This window comes from Lynx canadensis, chromosome D1, assembly GCF_007474595.2.
Source record: "Lynx canadensis isolate LIC74 chromosome D1, mLynCan4.pri.v2, whole genome shotgun sequence".
Taxonomy (NCBI): Eukaryota; Metazoa; Chordata; class Mammalia; order Carnivora; family Felidae; genus Lynx; species Lynx canadensis.
This window is the reverse complement of record NC_044312.2, coordinates 111,077,094-111,103,636: the sequence shown is the minus strand read 5'-3', so window position 1 is coordinate 111,103,636 and position 26,543 is coordinate 111,077,094. Positions and strand designations below refer to the sequence as shown.

Sequence of the window (26,543 nt, the reverse complement as noted above, 5' to 3'; positions counted from 1 at the left end):
CTGGGCTGACAGCTCGGAGCCTGGAGCCTGCTTCGTATTCTGTGTCTCCCTCTCTCTCTGCCCCTCCCCTGCTCATGCTCTGTCTCTCGCTCGGTCTCAAAAATAAATAAAAACAGGGGCGCCTGGGTGGCGCAGTCGGTTAAGCGTCCGACTTCAGCCAGGTCACGATCTCGCGGTCCGTGAGTTCGAGCCCCGCGTCGGGCTCTGGGCTGATGGCTCGGAGCCTGGGGCCTGTTTGCGATTCTGTGTCTCCCTCTCTCTCTGCCCCTCCCCCGTTCATGCTCTGTCTCTCTCTGTCCCCCCCCAAAAAAAAAAAAAAAAAGTTAAAAAAAAAAAATAAATAAATAAAAACATTAAAAAAAATTAAAAAAAAAAAATAAAAGAGAACGTAAGACCTTTGAGGCAGGGCCGTCACAGGCAAGGTGTTCACGGCAAAGCCGTGCACGTAGGACCCCTTGCAGACTGTACCTTCAGGCTGACGTCCGTCCAGTAGATGTGATTGTTGGACACGTCGAAGTCCAGCGCGGAGGCCTCCTTGACGCCCGTGAGCGGGATGGCCACGTCATTGTTGTTGGTCTCCAGGGAGATCCTGTGGATGGCGGCCCTGCTCGTGAACACCAGGAAGGCCTCGGGGACGATGCAGGTCTTTGTGTCGCTCAGCAGCTCCAGGCCGATGGGGCAGCCGCACTTGGTCGCACGGGGCGTGAAGAAACACAGGTGGCTGCAGCCCCCGTTCTTGTCCGCACACGGGTTGGTTCCTGGAAGGAAGTACAGCGGCTCTGAGCACGGGCAGCCCGGAGAGAGAGGCGTGCCTCGATCTGCCATCGCACGTCCCTTCATCTCCGCCGGACGTCGAAGGGGGACACCAGGCGGGGATGACAGACACCGTCCAGGGAAGGGGCAGTAACAATGACCCGGTGTGTCCGAACTCACGCCGTCCGGCCAGCAGCCTGGGAGGTGGGGGCCGTGCCCACCCCCGTTTTTCAAGCAGGGAAACTGAGGCCTGGAGAGGGGACAGGTGACACAGGTGACACAGGAAGTAGCACAGATGTAAGAGTGCCACGTGACGGGACAAGTTACCCTTCCCTGGGCCTGGACTCCTGGCCTGCGGACCGGACCGATTCCCCCTACGACCCCTCCAGTTCACCAGTGCTTTGCAGCCTCCCAAACTCGGGAGTCGCCCAGGGCCGCCAAAGGGGCCTCTTCTTTACGAAAGCAGACGGCACTGGGCATGATCATTTATTTTTGGCCAGCCTGTTATTCTCACCTGCTGAGGTGCTGCTAAAAATCGGCTTTTAGTGTTAAGTATTTCAGCTAAAATGAAAGAATCCTTTTCCCCATCCCTCTCAGTAAATCCTCGGATGAGAGAGAGACAGAGAGATGAACCCAATTTCTCAACTTTAAATCATATCCCACGGAGACATCTTTTTTCCTAGCTGTTGGGTTTCATTTTTTGTTTTGTTTTGTTTTCTTTTTAAACACTCACAGGCGGGCCTCACCTTCGAAGGTGGATAATCAACGTGTTTCAAAAGGCGACTGGTAAAACTAAGTCCCATCGTCTCTTTACCAGGAGTGCGGGTCGCCGGACAGTAAGGCCCATCCCAGGGACACAGAGGCAGCCCACACCGCCTCACCTCACCGCCAGGCTGCTGCCCAGCTGCCCCTCTGCCAGGCAAACCTTGCCGCCCCCTGCTTCCCAAATTCCAAGCTCAGGTGACCTCCCTCGTGTTTCCAGGCCAGGCATCCCTAACATCCCAGCTCTGACCACTGCCTGTCTGCAGAGCTAACTAAGGAGGGTCTCACCACTAGACTGTGAGCTACTTAAGGGCAAGTGATGGATGCTCATTCATTCATTCATTCATTCATCCCCCAAAGGTCTGTTGAGCACCTCCGAGGTAGAGGTGCTGTACTAAGTACAGAGCCCCTGCCCCCATGGAGCCCAGAGACCCGCCCCTCCACCTCCCCTACCACACCCGGACGCTACTCTCTCCGGTGTAGCCTACTGACCTGCATCTGGAATCCTTTGCAGAAAGAGACAAATCGTCACGTTAAGTGAGATTGGGCAGATCCTGACTTTCCGCTAAAAGGTGTGTATCTGAGTGAGGGGCCATGAGACAAGGATCACAGCCCACCCCAGGGATGAGGCGAGGCAGACCCGGGGTGAGTCCTGAGCTCAGCCACTTCTCGGCCATGTGGCCATGCCTCCTTCCTCCCAGTGCGAATGGGGCAACACTGTACTGCGCGTATAGGGCTGCTGTGGGCACTGAGGCACTTAGCCGGAGCCTGGCACACAGCAGGCACTCAACGAACATTAACCATTATGACAATATTGCCAGAGAGGCCTGCCCACAACCACCACCTAGTCAATATCCCAGGCCCATTAAAAAAAAATTGGGAGAAAAAAAGGGGCGCCTGGGTGGCTCAGTCGGTTAAGCGTCCGACTTCGGCTCAGGTCACGATCGCGTGGTCCGTGAGTTCGAGCCCCGTGTTGGGCTCTGTGATGACGGCTCAATGCCTGGAGCCTGCTTCCGATTCTGTGTCTCCCTCTCTCTCTGCCCCTCCCCTGCTCATGCTCTCTCTCTCTCTCTCTCTCCCTGTCACTCAAAAACAAATAAGCATTAAAAAAAAGTAAAATGTATACACATATCCCTGACCGAGATGCCACACCCATTCCCTCCTGTCCTTAACCAGGTATCACCATATCCTGTCCTGCCCCTCCCCAGACTGCGTGCCTGTGGACCAAAGGGGGGCCACAGCCCGCCGCTTCTCCCTTGTGCCAGTCGGCATGGCTGACCCGTGGCTGGAGGCTGACCACACTCACCGACAACCTTGGCCACGTTCACAGCCTTGAGCCCCATCAGGTCGGGCAGCTGGTCGATGATGACGTCCCGGGTGGCCTTGACCTTGTGCACACGCTCGATGCTGCGCCGTTGCCAGTCGGTCCAGTAGATGAAGTCCCCTAGCAGCGTGAACCCGAAAATGTGTGGGAGCTTGTCCTCCAGGAGCGTCCGCCTCTTGGTCCCGTCGACGTTGATCACCTGCGGGATGGCGGACGCAGGTGTGAACCGGCCTCGGGCCTGGGCTGCCTGAAATACGACAGCTCCCGGGGTGCTCGGCTCTGCCCTCGCTGGGCCAGGATACAAAGCCGGGTGGCATGGCTCACGGGCACAGCTGGACGGATGACCTCTGAGGTGACAGAGCTGGCTCAGGGCTCTCCCCGCAGCCTCCCCTACCTGGGTGCGGCCGCTGTGCCGACAGGTGTCCCCTCCCTTCCTGCTGGCAGCGGCTGCCTGCAGCACCAAAGCGCGGGCCTCCGACCAGGGGCGGGCTGTGACCACAACGTCTGCCCACACGCAGCTCTGGCAGACATCGGATCACTCTCTCGACACAGACTCGAGTTTCAAGAGGCTGGATTACTAACACGCCGTGGGCCCTGGGCAAGACCTTCCGCTTGTCTGTGGACCGATTTCTTGCTTGGTCGGGACCAGACGAACTCTGAGTCTGATGACTTCTGGGCCTGAGTCTAAGCCTGTAGCTCTAAGACGCTCTCCATCCGCAGACCCGCTACCGGCCATTTGCTCTGAGATAGAAAAACTCAATCTTTTTCTGGGAGAAGCAGTGCTGAGGCAAAGCGTTGACCACAAAAGCCACAGAGGAGAAAACTACCGTCAGATGCGAAAACGCCTTAACCGACCGAAGCACACAAATGGGGTAAGATGTGATTCCGATGACAGGTGACCCTGCAGAAGCTGACGCTGAAAGGAAGACTCGACAGAAACACGACGGCGAGGCTCTCCGGCTCTCAGGCCAGGATGAAAGAGACATGATGAATGAAAGTCAGGTCCCAACAGGCCTCCCGCAGCCAGATTAGATTTCCAGCTCATCAAGAAAAGCGATAAATCCTCTCTTTCGCAGGTGGTGGGAGCGTAAGACAGATCAAATTCATGCTGAACAGAAGAGACTTGGGTCCTCTGCTGTTGGACAGCACAGGACAAAACTGCTTTGGTCACCTGGGAGGGGCAGGGAGCTCCACGTCCAGCCCGGCCAGTCCCTGCACCCCGTGGACCTCATTTCTCCTCCTGTAACTGAGAGGAGTGGCTGGGGTCACCCAGGGAACTCAACCAAAGAAAGAACAATGGCCGGGCCCCGATCAGAACCGGAAGGCCTGGCCCCAGTACGGATCCTGAATGCAGCTCCACACAGGTGGTCCCAACGCGCAGCCCAGGTGAGAACACCGGATTAGGTGATGCCCTTGACCATGAGCTGGGGAGCTGCCGGCCTCGCCCAGGAGGGAGCTCAGGTTGTATTGATTTCTGTGCCCACCTCTGGGTACTACTTCCGGCCCCTCTGGTTTCCCTCCTTCCTCAGCTGGGAATAACCGGGTCCGGGGAAGCAGTGGTCCACACGGACGGCACATTCACGCTACAAAGAAAATCATCCACCGCTAGAAAAAGAAAAAAATCACGACTCAAAGCTGTAATATACCAAAATGTCAATACCGCCTTTAAGAGATTTTTCTCTTCCTTCACTATTTCCATATTTTCTCAACTTTCTTTAATAACGGAATTCCAGACATAAATAAATACACGTTCTATTGAACTGGGGCAAGAAGAGTACATTTTTCCTGGCTCGGGAGCAATGAAAATGAGCCCACGGAGGACACGGGGCCAGCAAGGGTGATGGCGTTGGCTGCAGCCCGTCCTCTCTCCCCGCCTCTGCCCCTCCTCGGCCGCCCAGCTGCGCCCACCGCCAGGGACGGGAAGGGTCCCGCACACTGAGAAGCCACCCTACGACCCCGATCATTTTCCATCCTAGCTGCAGAACCCACGAAGCACCTCGAAGGCTCTCCACCAAGACTCCTAATACTTGAAAAAAATTAACGATCCCAAAGTGATTTTCTTATTAAAAAAATTTTTTTTAATGTTTATTTATTTTTCAGAGAGAGAGGAGGGACAGTGCATGAGTGGGGAGGGACAGAGAGAGAGGGAGACACAGAATCTGAAACAGGCTGCGAGCTGTCAGCACAGAGCCCAATGCAGGGCTCAAACCCACAGACAGTGAGATCATGACCTGAGGCGAAGTCAGATGCTCACCGACTGAGCCACCCAGGCGCCCCCCCCCCCCCAAAGTGATTTTTTTATGGCGGCTTTCAGCACACCATGAGCAAATCCAGACCATTCGTAAAAGTTAACTCTGTTGGACGGGGCCTTTAGCCAGTCCTGGAGCACCAGAAGAGTTGGTCTACTGGGAGCACCCACGTCTCAATATTTCAAATTTCCTAGAGCCCTAAGTGGCGCTGAGGGTGGGGAGACAAGACACAGGGCACATGCCCATCTGACTCCTGCGAGGGTAACGCATCCACAAGAAGTCAGGAATAACGGAGTCGAGTCTGAACACCCGGGAACGTTGGGGCCAGGGGAGGGCATGGGAGACAGATTTTCCAGGTCAAGGGCTGACAAACTTTTCCTGCAAAGGATCATAAATATTTTCAGCTTTGCGGCCATATGGTCCTTGTAACGCCAAGAACAACCACAGGGAGTGTGTAAGGGAACAAGTGTGGCTGTGTTCCAGGAGAACATCGTTGGTGCAGAAAACAAAAATTACTTTCTGGACGCTGAAATGTGAATTTCGTGTCACTGTCACATGTCACGAAATAGCACTTCAGTTATTTTTTTCAATCATTTAAAAGTATAAAAACCATTCTCCGTTTGACACAGAAACAGGCAATCTGGCCCACAGGCTGTAGTTTTCCCCCGCTCTAGAATAGAGGGGCCTGTGCCCTTGATTTTCGGGAAAAGAAACTAGTCGTTTTCAGGAAGTTACAGAAAAATGATCACGCAGATACCAAAGGCGCCCGGGGGGCAAACTTGCTCTCTCTGACCCGTGGCTTCTGCCCTCCTGTGCTTGGCCAACTCCACGGTCCCAAAGAAGCCCACGCTCAGCCCAGCACTGAGGGGAAGACGTCACACAGGTCTGCGGGGAGGCCCACGAAATGTGGACCCCAGAAAGTCACCTGGCTGTAGTTTCCTTACACCGAATCCTCTGTTTCCACTGACTTAGTCACACAAAGAGATATGAGCCCAAGACCAACCCTTTGAAAGCACACGTTTAAAGGAAAAAGACTTCTGTCTTCTTAATAAAACAAAATTTTTTAACGTTTGTTATTTTTTTTTTAATTTTTTTTTCAACGTTTATTTATTTTTGGGACAGAGAGAGACAGAGCATGAACGGGGGAGGGGCAGAGAGAGAGGGAGACACAGAATCGGAACCAGGCTCCAGGCTCTGAGCCATCAGCCCAGAGCCTGACGCGGGGCTCGAACTCACGGACCGCGAGATCATGACCTGGCTGAAGTCGGACGCTTAACTGACTGCGCCACCCAGGCGCCCCTAATGTTTATTTTTGAGAGAGAGAGAGCATGAGCAGGGAGGGGCAGAGAGAGAGGGAGACACAGAATTCGAAGCAGGCTCCAGACTCCAAGCTGTCAGCACAGAGCCCGACGTGGGGCTCGAACTCCTGAACCGTGAGATCATGACCTGAGCACCCTAAGATTTCTGTTTTCTGATGGAATCATTATCACAGTCAGACATAAACCAGACATAAATTAAAACTGCCATGGTTATTTTGTTCCACGTAACAAAAAAGATCTTAGACACACACTTGCGTGCACGCGGCTCAGCTGCTGGGATGCCCTGTGCTCTAACTTCTTCCCTGGGGACGAGGGACACACAGCCAACAGGCTTCGAAACCATCACTCTCACACTGAGTTTTTATTCTGGTTGTACCGGAAGTCGCCTCCATCGACTCAGGAAATGTCAGGAGCGGGGATATGGATAGATTTTTAACTTCTCAGTCCGTGATTTACCCCCAGCCCGCCGGCCAGCCTGCCCTGCCTGGGTACTCTGTCTGAGAGCCTATGACGATGGCAGATGTCCGCCAGCAGATGTCAGCTGCACTGTCCCAGCCGGAGTGAGACAGCAGGGAGCCTCGGAGAGCCCAGACGATCCAGGGCCCCCAGCAAGTCCACGGCAAGCCACACGCTGGTGACAAGTGACACTTCATGCTGCAGAGAAAGGCTGAAGAGCAGGGGCTGGGGGTCGGCCTGCAAGACCATCGTCAAGTCAGAGCAACCCAGAAGGAAAGAGCCGAGGAGGAAGCTTTACAGATGAAGCCTTCAAGGAGCGAGACCACTCCTCGCTTCTACTCAGTAATGGCTTAAACCACCCCCCACGGACACACACCACAGAGCGTGCAGAGGTGAGGCTGCTTCGCGCGTGTCCAGCCGTTTAAAAAACTTTTCTTTAACGTTTATTATTGAGAGACAGAGAGACACAGAGCGTGAGCAGGGGAGCGGTAGAGAGAGGGGGAGACACAGAATCCGAAGCAGGCTCCGGGCTCTGAGCAGTCAGCACAGCTGGGGCTCGAACTCACAAACTGCGAGATCATGACCTGAGCCGAAGTCGGTCGCTTAACCAACTGAGCCACCCAGGCGCCCCAGCCGTTTAAATGCTTTGCCTATTTCAGCGCTGATAATGGGTACAATTCCTCCCCCTACTCTCGAAACAGGAGGCACCAGAATCCGCACAAATAAGCTGGAGGAGAAGGCAGGGCATCAGAACAAGTACGGCCGGAAAAGCAGCCGAGGCGCCGCCTGGGAAGCTTGAATGTCACCCCCCAGCACCCCGTCCCCTCTCCCCAGCGTCCCCCTGGAGCACTGACTGCCCCCGACGTGCTGCACTGTTGTCCTGTTATCCCTGCGTCTATCCCCCCATCTAGGACACCCGCCCCCACCAGGGGGCCCTCTGTGCCCTGCTGCTCTCCCAGCACAAGGCGGCGTTCAGTAGACCCTGCAGAATGGACAGGTGCTTGCCGAGGGGTGGGGACGTGATAGACGGCACTGTGCTGCGACGGGAATTCTGTTCAGGGACCGGCTGAGCAGCCACGGGAAAGGGGCACCTGCCTGGACAGGGACGAGAGGAGGGGGCCCAGCAAGGGGCAAGTGGGAGCCACAGGGAGCGTGTGGGAGGGAATGATGGAAGGGCGTGGGAGCGGGCACTCCTGACACAGAGCCCGTGTGTCTTGAGTCCCCACCGGGGGTTAGCAGGCGACCCCCACGCCAGCTGCACCCGAGAAAGCTCCCATCTGCTCTGGGAACAGCCACTCGCAAACAGGCGAAACGGCAATAATGATGCTGATGACTCAGTGACTGAGCCAGAGCACCAGCGCTGGATGGGCTTCGAAGGTGCTAGTGCTTCTAGCCCGGAGAGGCGGCCTCCGGCATTTAGGAAAGGCAGACGCAACACCGCGTGGCCAAGCGCAGGGTACAGAGACTCGTCCCCTTGCACGAGGCCGCCGCACATGGCAGGAGGGAACTCCGGGCTTCCGAGGGAGGGGACCGGAGGGCAGCTGGGCACGGGGGCTCCGGCAGCACTCGGGACGGAAGGAGCTGCTGGCGGGAGGCCCCACGCTAGGCTGCCATGGGACCGGCGTCTGCCAGGAGGCACGGACAGAGAGAAGTGTGGGGCGGCGCAGCTCAGGTTAGAGAGAGCTCAGGGAGGCAGTGCGTCCGGGTGCTTTAACGAGCCAAGTGGACAACCCTGTGACCCAGGCCCTAGGAGCTGCAGCAGGTCCGAGGAGGAGGGAAGTGCTCTTGCGGTTGGGAGCTCCGCAGGGCAGGGAGGAGAAGGGCGAATGCCCAAGCGGATGGGGGGGTGGGGGGGGGGCGGGGCGCGGTAGGCCTGGTCCTGAGAAAGGCTGAGCACGAGCTAAGGGCACCCACGGGGCAGGTGCCTCCAAACCCAAGGGCTCCAGACACAGGAAGAGGGTTAAGGAGGTGTCCTGGGGCATTCCTAGCCCAGAAGGGTGGAGACTATGGGGCCGCTATGGGGACGGGGTCCACAGACCTCAGCCCCCGCCCATCCCGGAGGGCTCCAACCCGCTCGTGTTGGGGAGGTCGGGGCCGCCCCCCAGAGCGAGCCCGCCTGCCCCCATGGTGGGGGCCACCCCGTGACTCCCACCCATAGTGACGGCAGCCAGCTGGCCCCCTGAGGGGCTGGCCTGCACCTGACGTCCAGGACAGGTGTCACAGACACGGCCAGCAGGAGGCCCCACCTGGAGGGCAGTGCGGACTCTCCAGCGATTCAGCCTGTCCCATAAATCCCACGTACGTGCTGCTAATGCCATCCAGATGCCTCCCCGTCTGCTCAGGCCGGCATTTCCAGACCTTTGTTCTCCTCCCAATGCAGCTGATCCTATAAAGTCCTCCTCGGGGACCGATGGCCTCTTCAAAGGGAGAGCCGGCTTATCACCGTCTAAAGTTCCTTTCTTCCAGCGCACACAACCCCACCACACGGAACGCTTCCTCCCCGCCGGAACGACCCCACGACGTCTGCCCAAGGCCAGCACCCGGGCTCCTCAGCGTCTGGCTTGGCTGCTTCATTGTCACTGGACATGGTTTCTCGGAAGAACGACAGCTGTGGCTGTCCCAGCTTGGTTTCTACGTCCCCTGACCACGGAAAAGCAAACACATCCCCCCGCCCCTCGGCTGTTGCCCCCTGAAGCCCTCAAACTCCCCCGTGACCCCCAGCAGGGGCCTTCTGCACCTGGCCTGGGGGCCTGAGCCAAAGGTCTGCCCCAAGGAACATCTGTTGGTCATATTCACCAAGATGGCCCGGCCCCGAGAACACGTGGCCAATTTCCTAGCACGCTCGGGCCGCCTCCAAGGATGTTCACCTCTGGGTCTGGGGCAGGAAAAGACTCACCGAGTTGACCCGGAGGACGGTCTCCACGTCCGTCCACGTCAGCGGCCCCCCTGGGGCAGAGGTAGAGGGGCGGTCGGGCACAAACCCCACGGCCGGGGTCAGCATTCCCAGAGCGTGTGTCACCAGAGCCACGGCGGGGAAAGAAAGGGACCCCGGATCATGTAGTTGGAGAACACTTACCCAGCTCGTGCCCTCAGAGAAGCTCAGAGCATCCAAGGCCCCCCCAACAGAAACCCTGCAGGGAGGTCACCACGCGTTTCCAGGTTTGCCTGACCCAAGATTCCCAAACGCTTCTAATCCCGCAGCCCCTGCCTTTAGGTTTTCTGGTGATTAGCTCCACGGGGATAGGTAACGGGATTGCGGTGCGTGTTCCTGGTTCGCCCGCGCAGCCGCTGTGCCCTCCGCTCCGTCCCCTACCCCTGGCCCGTCCCCATCTGCTGCCAGGCTGGCTGTTTTCAGTTCCTCTGGTTCCCTTTGAAACGGTGTTCCTACCTCTCCCCAGCCTTACACCTCTGCCCACTCTACAAGGCGTCGTTTATCTTCTGTATAGTAACCTGACATGTCTTAGGGCTTGGATCTTAGGTCTGTGGATTGATTCTAAAAGCGGAAAACCAGGGGCGCCTGGGCGGCTCAGCCAGTTCAGCATCTGACTCTTGATCTCGGCTCAGGTCACGATCTCATGGTTCGTGAGCTCGAGCCCAGCATCGGGCTCCTCGCTGACAGTGTGGAGCCTGCTTGGGATTCTGTCTCTCCCTCTCTATGTTCCTCCCCTGCTTTCTCCCAAAATAAATAAAAGTAAAAAAGTAAAAGTAAAAGTAAAAATAAAAATAAAAATAAAATAGGGGTGCCTGGGTGGCTGTCGGTTAAGCGGCCGACTTCGGCTCAGGTCATGATCTCACGGTTCGTGAGTTCGAGCCCCGTGTCGGGCTCTGTGCTGACAGCTCGGAGCCTGGAGCCTGCTTCGGATTCTGTGTCTCCCCCTCTCTCTGCCCCTCCCCTGTTCATGTTCTGTCTCTCTCTGTCTCAAAAATAAATAAATGTTAAAAAAAAATTTAAAAATAAAAATAGAATAGAATAGAATAAAATACAATACAATAAAATAAAATAAAGGAAAGGAAAGGAAAGGAAAATAAAAAATAAATAAAAGCAGAAACCTACTTACTACACGACTCTGAGCTAGGTACTGTCCCCCTGGACCTCCGTTTCTCATCCACAAATGGGGACCATGCCACATAGCTCAAAATACACGTGTCCATCCACAGGTGGATGGCTGGCGTGGCCCATCCATACAATGGAACGCTACTCTGCCATAAAAAGGAGTGACAGGAGGGCACGTCACATCGATGATCCCTGGAACACTGTGCTACGTGAGGAAGCCAGGCACAGAAGGCTGGCTGTCCTAGGACCGCAGTCACATGAGATGCCCAGGACAGGCAACTCCGTAGGGACAGACAGGAGATCCGTGGGTGCCAGGGACTGGGGAGGGGAGACTGGAGACTGGCTGCTTATTGGGTCCGGGGTCCTGGGTGATGAAAATGTTCCGGAACCAGAGAGTGATGATGGTCGCACAGCACCGTGAATGTATTAGACGCCACTGAGTGGTACGCTTTGAGAACGTGAAAACCGTCATCTCATGTCATGTTTGTTTTACCGCAGTTAACAACCCCAGCACACCGCTGCGGGAGTAAATGGAGCAATGCCTGTAACGTGTCCAGCAATCTCAGCTGGACACACGCAGCCCCAGCCCGCTCCCAGGGGTGGTGGGGTCCGTGGAGACGAAGCCTCCTTGGCTGATCCCGCCGGAAACAAGGGTCTCGTCTTCAGGCTCAGAGGCTCAAGAAAAACTCCCTATAGCAACAAGATCCCTTTAAAGATGGCCATTTGTAGGGAATCCGACGGGAAACGGCCACTATTGCAGCTGCTTGCGTCTGCCTGGGAGAGGCACCCACGCAGCCCCGAGCCCCCTTCACGGTCCTGCTCAGCAGTGTGGCTGGAAACTCTGCGACACAGACACACATCGGTGTCCTCACTCCCCCCCGCCTCCTGCAAGCTGCCTGGTGGGGGTCTCTCCGGGAAGCGTGAGGGGAGCAAAGGTGACCCCCCCCAGGTGGTGATGCCTAAGGCAGTGGATGGGACCAGAAGCAGACGAGGATGATCCAGAAGTGACTACGAGGGAGGGAGGTGTCCACGCTGAGGAGAGGCACGAACGTCAGGGGCTTCCCCGTGACGGGGACAAATTTAACTACCGTACCGCCAAGAGCACCTCAAAAAAATACACCCGTGAGCAAAAAGCAAGCTGCCTAAAGAACACATCAGGACACCACTTACGTTAATCACATAGAATCACGCAGAACAAGACTGTAACATACTGTTCGCGGCAAAAGGAAAGGTCTTTTAACGCCTGGGAATGCCTCACCAAATTCAGGGTAGGGTCACCTCTAGCCTCCACTATGTTGGTAAGATTTTGTGTCTTAAGTGGGGTGCTGGACGTGTGCGTGTCATTTTTTTATTACGGTTTTGTATTTTGAAACAATTTAAGACCCTCGCATGTCAGAAACGCACCCGAATACGTTCTCTTTTCCAGGATCCCGTTTGACCAAATGGCAAAGCACAGACATCCACCTGAGGCCCGCCTGGTACACGTGATGGGCCACAGGGGCGGCCAGGCCTGGCTTCTGCCTACTACTCAGGGCTCGAGGACGGCCAGGCTGTGCCAGGCTGCACAGCCCGTATTAACACAGCTTCATGGACCAGCGCCGCCCGGGGCTGGGAGGGGGGAGGCGGGGGATGACTCACCTCGATTTTGTCCGTCTTGGCATCTCCCCAGTACAGCTTTCCCTCCTGTAGGTCCAGGGCCAAGCCGTTGGGCCAGCCGAGGGAGGTGTTCACCAGGACGTGCCGCTCCTGCCCATCCAGGTTGGCGCACTCAATTTTGGGGTTTTCCCCCCAGTCTGTCCAGTACATAAGGCTGGAGAAGAAGAACAGGTCCTTAAAACACTGTCTTGTCCCTGCTGCGTCCCCAGGGCCGAGGACACCACCCACCCCCCGCCCATAGGAGGCGCTCAGGAGACGCTGGCTAACTGCAGAGATGGGCACCAAGCCCCGCACGCAGGACCAGGGGCTCCGCAGAGAACAGCGGTGCCCCCAGCGTGGGCTTAAACTGCACAGGGTCCTTGGGTTCATCTCCCGCTCAGACGCCCTGCTGAGAGACCCAAGGCTGGACGGGCTGAACGTCAAGGAGGAGGAAGGGGTGGAGTAGAACCTTCTTCCAGCAGCTGACGGGCTCCCGTGTGCAAAGCGCAGGCTCCAGAGGCAGACAGGCGGACAGCCCCAGCTCTGCCAGCGGGCACCTGGAGCGGGTCACTTCACATCCTGAGCCTCAGCCCCCAGGGAAGTGACAGAAGCGCCCGACGCCCGGCGGGTGCTCCGCGGACGGCAGCCACGGCCACGTAACCACGGCCACCATCGCCGCGGCTCCGCTAGTCCCCACGAGGGACAGCTCCCAGGTGTGCCCTCCCCGGCCGCCTCCCTCTGTCCTTCCAGCTCCTCCAGGCCGTCTCCAGGACGCTGGCCCACATCCGGCCCAGAGGGCAGGAGGCTTCCCCAGCGGCCCTGGCTCCACCCCACCCCTCCCGCCCCCCAGGCAGGGGCTCCAACTGTTCCTCCTCCCTCAGGGTCTGCCAGGTTCACGTTCCTGGTCATGAGCCCCCAGGAAGGGCACTGCTACCCTCTGAGCTGCTGAGGATGTCAGAAGGGCTCCTACATCGACTGACAAGCTGTTTTCGCAGAATCCTAGGACGGAAAGTTGGAGCCACACGGCCAGATCGAATCCCAGCCCCCTGGCTGTGTGACCTGGGCCAAGCCCGTTAACCTCTCTGGGCTTTAGCCTCCTTCACTGTACAACTGTACCTGCCTCTCAGGGTAGGGGTGGGAGGAGGAGGTAAAGATTCCGTGTGCGTGCTGAGCTCAGAAGAGGCCCGGCCCCCCGTACGTAACAAGTAAGGGGCCATCGATTCTGTTACCGTTATCAGCCTAGAAATCACCCTGGTGAACTGTTCCGTTTTACAGGTGAGAAGGGCGAAGCCCATGGGAAGAAATGACTTGCCCAAGCTCTCGGGGCCCTCCGTACGTGAACACAACAGCCCGTGTCAGACCTTCTGAGACTCTGGTCCCCGGACGGGCAGGAGCAGAACCCAGGGGCTTGTTAGAAACTCAAGTTCTCGGGCCCCACCCTAGCCCTCCTGAAACAGAAATCTGGGCAGAGGGCCCAGCCACCTGCATTTAAATAAGCCCTCCTCCAGGGGATTCTGATGCAGGAGAAAGTTCCAAAACCACTAGTCTCTCTCCCTTCTGGTCAGCCTGCCTCCCAGCCCCAGCCAGGTGGGAGGTCCACCCGCCCCCAGCCTTACCCCATCACGGGGTGCAGCACGATGGCCCGGGGCTCGTCCAGGTCCTCGGACACCAGGATCTTGCGGGAGGTGCCGTTGAGGCGCGTCACCTCGATGCGGTCGGTGCCCGTGTCCGTCCAGTAGAGGTTACGGGCCACCCAGTCGACCGCGATGCCATCTGGGTCGTTGATCTCGGTGTTGACCAGCGTCTGGGCGCCAGAGCCGTCCAGGTACGCCCTGCGGATGGCCCGCACCTCGTCGTCCGTCCAGTACACGTAGCCTTCCAGCGGGTCGTAGTCGATGGCGATGGCGTGCCGGATGTCGTCCACCTGGAGCACGATGTCGGTGAAGTCCGGCGTGTCCAGCGAGATCCTCCGCAGGTCCGTCCGCCGGGCCAGCAACAGCACCTCCTCGGCCCCTGTGGATGGCCAAGCAGTGGGGGTCAGAGGCCCGCAGCAGGGCAGCAGTGGGCACGGCAGGGGAGGGGCTCAGCCAGGCCCCCGAGGTCAGGGCTTCCTCGCAGGTGATCCTCGGTAACGTTCGCCGAGGTCCCCCTACATGGTCACCAGGTCGTCTTTGTGAGGGCTCTGAGGCGAGCACCATCTTCTAGATGAGACCATACAGACACAGAGAGGTCAAGCAACCTGCTGAGAGCCACACAGCCACCTGGCTTCAACCACTGTGTAAGAGCTGCTTCCCACTCGGTCCCCCTTCTCCCCTGCAAGCCCCTCTCCGGGCCACAAATCAGTTCCAAATACAAGTCCCACGGAGGCACTGGGCTCTAGACGGCAACTGCCAGCCACGCTTCTCAGAGCCCCGGCGGGGCCCCACCTTCCACAGGCCCAACTTTCACGGCTCAGTCAGATGCCACTTCTTCGCTGAGGCCCTCCCCTCCCCCCGCTCACCCCTCGGGAGCAGCTTCATGCCAGCTAACTGCCTCTGGCCACGTGCCTCATCTAACCACACACGACACTGCACGAGGGGGGCTACCCCACCGACAAGGGGGAGCACCCTGGGGGCTCCCCTGACACCCCCGTGGCTATAAACAATCCACCTCTGCCCTGGACCCCCCCTGCTGGCACCTGTCAGAACTCCCCGGAGAAATAGCACACGCGGCCTCATGCTGCACCCCTGGCCTGGACACTCCCTCAGAGCTGGGTCACTGTCCACGCGTTCATTCTGGTCCTTTCTGGTCTCCAGGACCCAGAAAACCAGGATTAGGCCCAGAGACCACTTCTGGAACTTTGGGACCACCTGCCTGGTTTGACGAAAGGCCCAGAACGGGGAAGGACCCACCTCAAGTGGGGCAGCAGGATTGGGACATGGACGGAACGAGTTGAGCACATCTGTCAAACTCAGGCCCCCCCGGGCCCAGCGTCTGCAGCCAGCCGTCTGCTCGGGCCACAGCCCTCAAACAGCACACGGTCCCCTGTACCCAGCGCCAGCTTCTGGCCCCAGCGGCAGGGCCCGTGGAAGCCGGTGCCTTGCAGAGTCCCTCTGGGGCCCCCGGCTTTGCATTTCGAGTTAAGGACTGTCCTGCTCCAAGGCCCAGAGCTCCTAATCCGAGTCCTCCACTAGAGGGCGTACACGCGGCAGCAATGTCTCTATCAGCCCAGGGCTGGGAAACTGAGGCAGGCAGTGCTCAGAAGGTACCCCAAGTGCCTGAGTATGCTGGAAACTTCTGAGAGCTAAACTCAGATTTGGTCCCAGTTTGGTGTGTGTTGGAGGGAGGGAGGGTAGAATTCTGAATTTCAACAAATTGTCTCCCCCTGGGCTCCAATCCTAAGTATGTGCTGTTGACATCTGACCAGTCCTTCAAGGCCCAGGTCACACACCTCCTCCTCCTCTAGGAAGCTGTTCCTGCCTCCCCCAGCCTAATGGACGAGCTGACCACACACACACACACACACACACACACACACACACACACGCTGCCATTCTGGCACATGTCCCCTTAGCTCTCTGCAGCCCCCAAAGCCACACCCAGAGCAGATGCTGACATCCTAGGACAAGCAGGAAGAATGCAGGGCAGAAACTTCCTGGCCCTGCTCCCACTGTGTGACTCTGGGCAGGTCCCTGACCCTCTCTGGGCTTTGGTCTCCTCGCCGAAAATGAAAAATCAGCCCAACCTGATGGTGTCCGACTTCCTGTCTAGCTCTGACATCAAGGGAACCAGAGACGGACCTCCACGGAGGGCGCTGGCTTCATCTGCCGCCACGGAGGGAAGGGGGAAGCCTGCCAGGGCACGGCCGAGAGGGCATCTGCACAACTGTCCAGAGGCTGCCGAGCTCCCAAGCCAAGACCGGGGCAGCTCACTGTGCGAGACAGAAGGCCGTGTGTCAAACCCCACTGACTTCAGGTAGCACTTCCTCCCCAGAGAAAACACTGGCTCCCCGAGGGAAAGCGATACTCGGTCCCGAAACACACCTGGAGACTGTTTCCCCCACCCCTGTTTGCATGACCCTCCAGACACAATCACCTACAACAGCATAATCCTTGGGCACCTGGGTGGCTGGTTGGTTAAGCGTCCGACTTCGGCTCAGGTCACGATCTCGCGGTTCGTGAGTTCGAGCCCCGCATCGGGCTCTGTGCTGACGGCTCGGAGCCTGGAGCCCGTTTCGGATTCTGTGTCTCCCTCCCTCTTTCTCTCTCTCTCTTTCTCTCTCTGCCCCTCCCCCACTCATTCTCTCTCTCTCTCTCTCTCTCTCTCTCTCTCTCTCAAAAATAAATAAACATGAAAAATAAATTTTTAATAAATAAAAAAATAAAAATAAAACAGCACGATCCTCACACCCTGTCCCGGAGGTATGACCGTGTCCCTTTTTACTGATGAAGAACTGGATGCACAGAGAGGGTAAGCTCCCCACTCAAGGGCACACAGCAGCGAGTGGGAAAATAAGGCGGCACAAACGCTTCAATCCCTGAGGCACAGACAAGAAGCCGGAGGCAGGTGTGCCTTCCAGCTTGGCTCAGTCACCCCACCAGCATCTCTGTAGGCGGCTGTTTCAGGCAGGCCCTGGACCAGGCGCTGGGGGCGGGGGTGGACGGAACAGATGATGGACCCAACCCCCACGGTGCTCCTGAGATCACAGGGCAGAGGCCTTCGGTGAGGGAAGACCATCCGCGAATGGGTACTAGGAAGGAGAGCAGGGGTTTCAGGAGGCCTCCAAAGGGGGCCGGCTGAGACTGAGAGGTCCGGCCTTCAACTCCCAGAACCCCACATTCATGTGGCTGTGACCTTGATTCCAGACCCCTCCGGGGCAAAAGTGTGCCCGGCCCCAGCCCTCCTCCAGCACACCCCACCACTGGGGAACCCCATTACCAGCATCCCTTAAAATTAAGTCTCTGTAGCTGAGGCAGTAATTACACGCTGAGATAAAACTGTAGGTGATAATTGACTCCAAGGGGGGGTGTCTGACACCCCTTGGGCTGCAGAGCCTTTGAAGTTTTTATTTGAGCTTTATCTAGAAGAATGCAGAGAGCAGAGTCGGGAGGCGGTCGAGTGCTCTGTCCAGGGCCAGGCCAGCGGTGGGCAACTGTGGACGGAGAACCGCTGGCCTGGGCTCTGCTGGCCGCTGGCCGAGCTGCTGCTCACAGATGGCCTCCGAGGTTGTCTGCAGTGAGGTCTGAGCGGCCTCGGGCCACCGGGGGTGGGCGCAGGGCACTGGGCCGGGCCCTGAGACGGGGAGGCCCGCCCCCTCCCTAGAACCAGACACGGCGCCCGGGTAGGAGTCTGTTTCAACTGTTGAGAAACTAACAGTTTGGCCAAATGGTTTTCTCTGGGGTTGTTTAAATAAAGAGCCTGCCCCACAGTGCTGCCGAGGAAAGTGAAACCTCTCCCTTGCTGGCTGGGCAGCGGTCCCCGGAGCCTCCTCAGGGCGGGCTCCTGACCTCTCCCCTTCCTCCCTGCACACACACACACGCAGGAAAGGGCAACACCCCTGTCTTGGGGCCAAGTGCGGGGCATGGGGCGCAGGCCAGGCGGGGGCACGGCCTTCCTGAGAGCGAGTGTTCTGAAAACAAAAAAGCAGACCCGAGGCCTGGCCCGGTGTCACGGGCACGTCAAGCTCAACACCATCCCTGCCTGCCAACATCCATCTGGACCAAGCCGCCCTCCATCACAGGGCGCTGTCCCTGTGCCCGGCCCAGGGTCACAGAGCCAAGGCAAGACGCAGGAAGGGGCTGCGGGAACACAGCCCCACGCGCTGGGTGGCTTCTGACAGCAGAAACGGATGCCTTCACGATTCTGGAGGACAGAAGTGGTTACACCTGCAAAGACCCTATTTCCAAGTCAGGTCACACTCGCAGGGTCTGGGGATCCAACAGGTCTTTGGTGGGGGACATGATTCAACCCAAAAGAGGTGGGGAGCAGAGGGTGAGAGGAACATTCAATGGAAGGACAGGCAGGTTCGGGTTGTGGGGAGGACTCCAGGAAGAAGGGGGCGTTTGGGGCAACAGCATAGAGACCAGAGTGTGCCGGGCCGTTTCTGCAGCTGGAACGGGCAGGAACGGGGCTGACCCACCGACACCCCCGGCGAGTCTGATCTGAGCTTGGAGGCCAGGTGCTTGCTAAGAGGTTGACCTGGCCCAGCATCCTGTGCAGGCCGCTGGGCCGGCTCTGAGCCCATGACAGTCTGCAAGGAAGCCTCGTGCAAACAGCACGCTGTGCGTGCAGCGGGAGTCCAGCCACAGGACAAACAAAAGCCTCCCTGGAACAAAAGCCTGGCAGGAAACACACGCAAATGTCCGCAGCGGTTATCTCTGGACCGTTCCCGGTCTTCCTTCTAGTCTCCAGCAGGGGCCTGCACACGTTTCTCCAAAGGACCAGACATAACTGCTCGAGGCTCTATGGGCCACGACCGTCTCTGTCACAGTCACCCAGCTCTGCCGTTGTAAATAAAGGCGTGCGAGCGAAACTTCACACGTGGACACCGAACCTTGAACTTCCTGTCATTTTGCCGCATCACGAAACGTTCTTCTTGTGATTTTCTTTTCCACCACGTAAAAAACGTCCAAACCATCCTTTGTTCGTAGGCTGCACAGCACAGGCAGCGAGCCACCCGGCCCACCGGCCGAGCGAGGTTCGCTGACCCACGCATGAGAAGGATGCGTGCCTTTTACAGCGTTAGACGGCACGTCCTAACAACAACGGCGGAAACCGCGTAAGGAGGGAGAGCGGATACACAGGACCTCTCGACCCTCCACTCGATTTTCCTGTAAACCTGAAACTGCCATACGAGATAAAGTCTATTTGTCTCGTAAGTAAACTGAAAGGCAGGCACAGAAGTCCCTAAGAAGACCACCCAGACCCCAGCAACAAACAGGTGAAGGCAAATTAACAGCACACAGTCAACAAACACGACAAACGGGTTAACTTGGAGGGGCTGGAGGCGGAAACGGCTGCCTACTCAGCGTGGCCACAGCGGCCCCCCACCGCCTCCCAGAGGACTGCGCCCGGCACACGCTTCCTGGACGGCAGTGTGGCTCTGGGACCCTCTGACCCCACAACTTCCCCTCTGAGGACCCAGTCCAAAGCAGCCGCTGCAAACACAGGCGGATTCCTGCTCGCGGAGGGTCCCCGAGGCCTCGCGGTCACAGCAAACCCAAACCCGCGGACAATCTAAACGACCCTCCGCACGAAAACATCAAATACACGAAGGGCCACAGCGCAGTCAGGCGCTAAACGGCGGGCTCTGAAGAAGGGCCCACAAAGGCGTGGAAGGGGTCAGCCCCGACGCGGCCCGCACGCGATGCACGCATCACGCAAACCCAGATCTGAACGTGCGTGGGGAGCAGGCGAGCAGGAAACAGCGAAAACGCTGGCAGCAATCTCTGGGCGGCGAAGATACGGGTTTTTATTTTCTCCGTTGTTCTGCGTAACGGCTTCCTTTCTACGGTGAACACGAATGATACTTTTTAACCAGAAAAAACCCAAGACTTTAAAATGTGGTGGGGGTGGGGGTGGGGGAGCGTACTTAGAGGCCTCGTGGCTGCCCTGGGGAGGGGCCTGGGCTCTGAGACAAGGTTTTCTCACTGGACAATCGGGGGGTGGGGGGATGAAACCGCCATGCGGGGGTGACTTATTTGGCCCTCGAGGATCTGAGCCGAGTGGGAGGGAAGGACAGGAGAAGGGATGGGGCAAGACGGCCTGTAGCCCCTGACAGCCCAGGAGGAGGAGATTGGCAGGTCGCCCAGTGCGACTTGGAGGGTTCTCACAGTTAATCCCCTCTGCACCCCAACACGGGAAAGGATTTTTCACGATGAGCAAAACAACACATCCCAGGATGCGGAGGGCCCCCAAGCCCTGCACCCCCCCACCTGGCCTTCCCAGCAGGCAGAGTGGACATCACGGACTGTCCCCACAGAACCCGCATCTCCAAGAAAGGACAGGCCCCTCCCTGCCCCGAGGTTCGCACCACCCCAGGGCGGCTCTTTCCACCCGCGTCTTTTCAGGCCGGACTCGGGAAGCGGCGCGCCCACCTCCCTTCAGCCCCAGCTCCCCTCGCTGGCCCCCCACCCCCCACCCCCGGCTCCGCGTGGGCTCAGGAGCGGGCCTGGAACCACACGGGCAGCACCGGGTCCCAGCACGGGCTGTCACCCATGCCACAGGCTCTAAGGCCACAAACAGCTTTACAGCTGGTAGGCAGCTGACTTATTTTTGTTTTTTAGTAATTGATTAAGTTTCTCCGCTGCCCCCTGGGGTAAGCTGTTGGACGAGCGCTGAGACCACAGCCGGGAGCCCTGGCCCAGGAGACCGTGCCGAGTGACCACAGGGGAAGTGGCCGGGCCAGGAACTGGCTCCGAGGGAAACCTGAGGCCCAGCAGCTGTCGGCCGCGTGGCCCGCCCGGGACCCTATGGGAGGTTGCAGTCCCCTAAGAGTGGCCGGGCAGGCGCCTCAGTCTGCACAGCTCTAAAATGGGGGAGTCACTCCTCTGCCCGGGAACCTGGGGCGGCCGGAGCAGCAAGGTCAGTGCCAGCCTCAAGACTTCTGTGCAGCCAGCCCCTTCCTCTCCTATCCCTGGGTTTTCAGCCCCTCACGTGGTCCTCTGCCGCTTGCCTTTCCCCTGCCCCTCAGAGGCTGCCACAGCCCAACGGTCACACCCAGCTTGGACCCTCAGCCACACTTCCTTACTGAGTGACCGTGGGTAAGCGACTTGATCTCTGTCTACACACAGTTAAGAGTCAGGAGTGGATACGGTTTCCCAGCAAAGCTGAGAGGTCCCATGACAAGGTCAGGGAGCCTCTGAGCCCAAGGCCACAGCCCCAGCAGCCCACAGCCCCAGGGGCATTGAGCACATCCCCGGGGACCTGCCTTGGGCCATGCTCTCTTTGAGCCAGCAGCAGAGACGTGGCCCGAGGGTTCGAGTCCCAGGCCAGAGGGCAGAGAGACAGGGAGACAGAACAAAGTGCGGCTGGTTGGGCAAATTAAAGGTGGGCTACCCGGTGGGTCGCTGGAAACACAGGACTGCGGTCAGAGGCTATGAAGCAGTCGGTGACACACGATGGAGAAGGCTGGGTCCCACTCTTGGGGCACATGGCTCAGCTCTTCTAAAAAAAACACACAGAGTGCCTTCCTGAGCCCAGGCATACAGCAGGGGCTCCATAAACACCTGAAACAATCCTTCTTCCTCCTGTAACATCCTATCCCGCGGCTCCGAGGTGGTGGTGGCCGCACCTCCGGAGCTGCGGCCACGGCTCCTGAGCCACGGCACGTGGCAGGTGCTTGGGTTCAAATCCCGCCTCTGTCCCTTCTTCTGTGGCCGTGAGCTAGCTCTGATGGCCCAAACTCCTTTTAATTTTTTTTTAATGTTTCTTTACTTTTGAGAGAGAGAGAGAGAGAGAGAGAGAGACACAGGATCCCAAGCATGACCATCCAAACTTCTGAATCAGGCCGCCCACAGCCCCTCCCTCACCCGGCTCCCGTAGGGCACAGAAGAGTAGATCGCTCAGAAGTGTGGGTGCCTGGCACCCCCCAAGGCGCACTATTACTGCTATGGCCCGCCCTGCCCTGGCGGCACAGGCAGGATGCATGGGGTGGGGTGACCCATGAGACAGTGCTGCTGCTTTCGCTCAAAGGTGGTTGGGCTCCAGCCGTTCGCATGGTTCGTGCACCGCACCTTACAGTTTGTAAGTCCCTGCAGGAGACACGACCCCATTTGATACGCCCAGGTCAACGAGACATGGAGAGCCCGCATTCCGTCAGGTCACAGCTACATCGTGCAGGCTCAAGGCCGCACTCAGACGCCCCAGTCCCCGCCACACCACGTCCCCCCAGAGGGGACAGAGGGGGGCCCTTCTTGGCGCAGTCCTCAGTGCCCGGCTCTAGCAGGACCCAAACACCTCAGCTCTTGCCACGGTAGATGCTCCTGAAGATACCTAATCGATCCCAGCGTTCGTCCAGGGGCTGATGGCGGCCCCCTGGGAAGCCAGGATCCCTCCCAGCTTCCCTCCCTCGAAGTGGGTGTGGGAGCACATCACAGCACTTCTCCCAGGGGGGCTGGGGCTGTCTGAATGGAGACCCGAGGGACTGTCAGGTGAGGAGCCCCAGACAACAGGTGCTCGAGACAACAGGCATAGCACCGGCAAAGGCAGACAGGCAGGTGCTCAGGCGGTGGGCTGGAAGGGACCGAACTGTCCATTTCAGTTGGAACAGGAGGCAAAGGGTGAGAAAGAGCCTCCTGGCCTCTGTCTGCTGATAAGCCAGCGGCCCCGGCGTCAGCCCGGCACATGCAGGCCATCAGGTCACCGCCTGCGGGGCACTTGCGGTTGGGGAAGGTTGAGGCACTAGGACACGGTCATTAGAAGCAAGACGGAGGGCGTGCAGCCATCACCAAAGCCAGGGGGGGCCCGAGGGGTGCCCGGCGGGTGGGGCTGAAGCTGGACTCAGGTGGTACCAGCAAGGGGACACTGGACAGGCTGGGGTGAGGGGGGGGGGGGGGGGGGACCAGGGGCTGATCTGGGGCCGGGCCGGAGCCGGACTCAGGCTGCACTAGCAAGGGGGACATCAGACAGGAGGCAGGGGGACAGGGCCAGTGCTGGGAATGACGGCAATCCAGCCCTCCGTCGGTGGACCCAGGGCATCCGCGGAGCTAACCACACCCAGGAGGCGACATTTGGTCTCATCCCCCAGCCCAGGATGACCGTTTTCTCTTTCCAAGAATACGGCATGCTCCCCTCTTCTCTTTTATTCGATGTAGAAGTTAGTCTTCAGGCTCAGACACAAAAGACCACATGGTGTGTGGTTCCATTTCTAGGACGTTCCCAAACAGGCAAAACTAATCCGTGGTGATAGAAGTCAGGACAGAGCTGCCCCTGCGGCATGTGGGGGGGTGGGGGGCGCTGCAAAGGGCACCAGGGAATCTCCCGGGTGCTGGAAACCTTCCGGATCCGGACCGGGGGTGGTGGTCGGGCAGATATATACAACTGCCAAATCGAAATCAGAATGTACGCTTGGAATCTGTGCATTTCACCGTCGGCAAGTTATACCTTCGTTTCCAAAGAAAATAAAAAAAAAAGTTAGTGCTTGGACTTGTCACACCAGTTCCTGGGACTGTGCAATCTGATTTTCTTGCTATTAAAAATTCACGGTCCATGGCTGAGAACAGCAGCTGCCTTCTGTTTGCAGAGCCAACGCCAATCACAGCCCGGCCGGCGTCAGCCTCAGCCACAAGGGCCTCCTTTCTTTTCCCTTTGACCTACTTCCCTGATAAGTGACAAGACAGCCAGACTGCGAACAAACGCGCCCCTTATTCCTCGGCCCTGAGCCTCGGCTAATCCACCCAGGGAGACGGATGGATGTGAGGGGCTTTGAGGCCTCGCCCCAGTTGTCAGTCTGCCCGTCGGACCCGACAGTGACGCCTCTGTTCCTCCCCGCCCCCCGCCACCTTGGCCCACCACATCCCCTCGTCCTTTTGTTCCGAGTCCCTGCGAACATCTGTTAAAACTACTTCTTGGCGAGGTGCAGCGGGCGGCCCCGTAAATCATGCAGCCCGAGCCGCCCGCCCGCCCCGACACGCAGTCACGGCCTCCTCCGGAAAGGCCACGGAGGAGAGCACGGAACGATGCTCGGGGCCAGGCTGGCCACCGCGGGGCAGTGAAGCCGCGTGCCCTGGCCCCGGTAAGTCACCTGCCCCAGTCGTCCGGGCCTCGAGCGGGGACGCGCACCGCCCAGAAGCCCCCAGTGATGAGGAATGCGCGGGGACGCCACTGGAGCCAGGAGAGCAGAAGGCTCCCTCGGACGGTGGTGGCAACTCCCAAATAAGGCCCCGCTACTGCTGTTTTTAGCCCATCCCACATAATTGGAAAAACATGGGGAAAACCAAAGCCAGCTGGGCGCCTCCATCGGCCAGGCTGCTGGGGAGGGGTGCGTGGGATCGCAGCCTGGCCCAGGGATCCTGCCGCCCCCCCCCCCCCCCCCCCCCGCTGGCTGGCGGGACGAGAGTCACTCAGGCCCCGGGGTCTCACCAAGCCGCTGGCAGAGCTGGAGCCCAAGGGGGCGCTGCTTGCTATGACATCCTTCCTGGTCTCGGAACCTATAGGACCCCCACTGGGGCCAAACTTCAGGAGGACCCAGAGGGCCATGGGACACAAGACACTCCTGACCCAGAGGAAGGGAGTCCTGAGCCTCCCGTCCGGTCTGCGTGGACCCACACAGGCACCGTGGGGAACAGCCTCTCATCTGACACCCCCCCCCAGTCGTGCTGCTCTCCCCATTTCACAGGGAGAGAGCCCGCAGCTGGGAAATGGCCAGCCCCGCCCCATGCCTCCAGGGGACAGCTTGCAGGCCCTGGGCCGTCGCCCCCTCCCCCACGCACTGGGGCCAGCCCCCTCTTTGGGGAAGGCACCGACTCCCAGCGCTGGGCTGGCTTTCATTTGCTCAAAATCAGAGAAACATAGGACTCTTGCACAGCACAAACGTTTCTTCAGATTCAAGTCCACGGCATGACAACCAGCTGCCCAGACTGAAAGTCCCAGGAATCTGAGGCCATGGATTCAGGTCTTGAGATGTTTCCGGCCGTGCAGACTTTCTCCAACTGCTGCTCATCAGCCTGCCCTGGGCGCATGTCAAGTACAGACTCAGCCCTCCGCCTCCCACACCCGTCCCTTGTCCTGGAGACTCCGATTTGCTAGGGCCGGGGAACCTGGATGTGACATGAGGGTCCGAGTAATTCCGACACATCCAGGCCCCCGCCTCAGACCCCGATCCCACCCGGCCCGGTGCTGGCCTCGATCCCTGGAGAGGGCAGCCACATGCCCCGTGCCCTCGGGACACATACCTCACTCATCTGCCGGTCTCTCACCGGCTGTGTGAGGAGGGCTCCCCGCCCACCTACGTCCCCTTCTACCTCCTCTTAGCACCAGCCTGCCTCATCATCTACTTCTGATTCCAAACGTCCAGGAAAGAATTGCTCTTCTCGCACCAGACTGCCCACATGCCTGCCTGCCTGGCTCCAAGTTCAAGTTCAAGCACAGCTCGTATTTGTTGGGTAGTCAGGCCCTCCTCCCAACAACCAGCCCCCCCCAAAGCAGGTACTATTATCATCTCTTTTTACAGGTGAGGAAACTGAAAGCACAGAGAGACTGAGTCATTTTCCCAAGATCACACAGCCGGGACATGAGTGAAGGTATCCTAAAAGGATAACTGGGCATAGAAAGCCATCCCATAGTTGGAAACTGCTCTGAGACTGGGCCCCCCCTAAGACTGAATTTCCTCACCACCCCAAAAGTCCTGGCAGACTCTCAACTACAGACCAAAGGCACAGCCCTCAGCTGTGGCCTCAGTATTCACCCCCTGGGATGCTGGACCTCGCGGAGTCCGGGGCCAAGAGGAGATCCACAAGTGGCCCCGGGGCCTCCTTTGCCAGCCCCTGAATCGCATCCTCCCACTGGTCTCCCCGGCCTCGGAAGCCTCCGTGGGTGCTGCTCTGATCCAGCCAGGAAGGTGCCCTGCACCGGGTTTGCGCCAGCCGGGACCTCTGGGCTCCACTGTCAGCGGTGACATTCTGCAGGGTTTACCGTTTCGCTGTCTCCACGTTACCCTCGTGTTTCCAGCGACCATCTCCAGGCCATTTTCACAACCAGTACCCTGCACATCATCAGCAGTCAAAATCCACATTCCACGTGTAGTTCACGGCCCCCCAGGAGGCAACACTACCTGCGCCAGGGGGCGTGGGCAGCCTGGAAGGCCTCGCGAGAAAAGGAAAACAGCCACGGTACTCAGGTGACAGGATCACAGGCTTCTAATCACACGGTTTCCTTTAACGTGATGTTCTGTGGCAGGAAGCAACACCTGGAGGGCAGGTCTGCACCCCAAAACCCAGCTTGCCAGAGGAGGGGGCACGTTCTAAATCTGAAGCCCTCGTGATCCTCGCTCACGGCCCCGTCTCGGACTCGTG

The 26,543-nt window shown here is 58.5% G+C and overlaps 1 protein-coding gene across 1 annotated transcript in view; it reads right to left on the bottom strand.

The window, feature by feature from the left end:
- LRP5 (LDL receptor related protein 5) overlaps positions 1-26,543 on the bottom strand; it is a 105,596-nt gene that overhangs the window by 30,774 nt on the left and 48,279 nt on the right. The window contains exons 6-9 of the mRNA XM_030331115.1: positions 14,169-14,565; positions 12,556-12,727; positions 2,822-3,038; positions 469-758 (exon numbers count right to left, since the gene is read on the bottom strand). Coding sequence (XP_030186975.1) covers positions 469-758; positions 2,822-3,038; positions 12,556-12,727; positions 14,169-14,565 — 1,076 coding nt within the window. The remainder of the gene's footprint in view (positions 1-468; positions 759-2,821; positions 3,039-12,555; positions 12,728-14,168; positions 14,566-26,543) is intronic.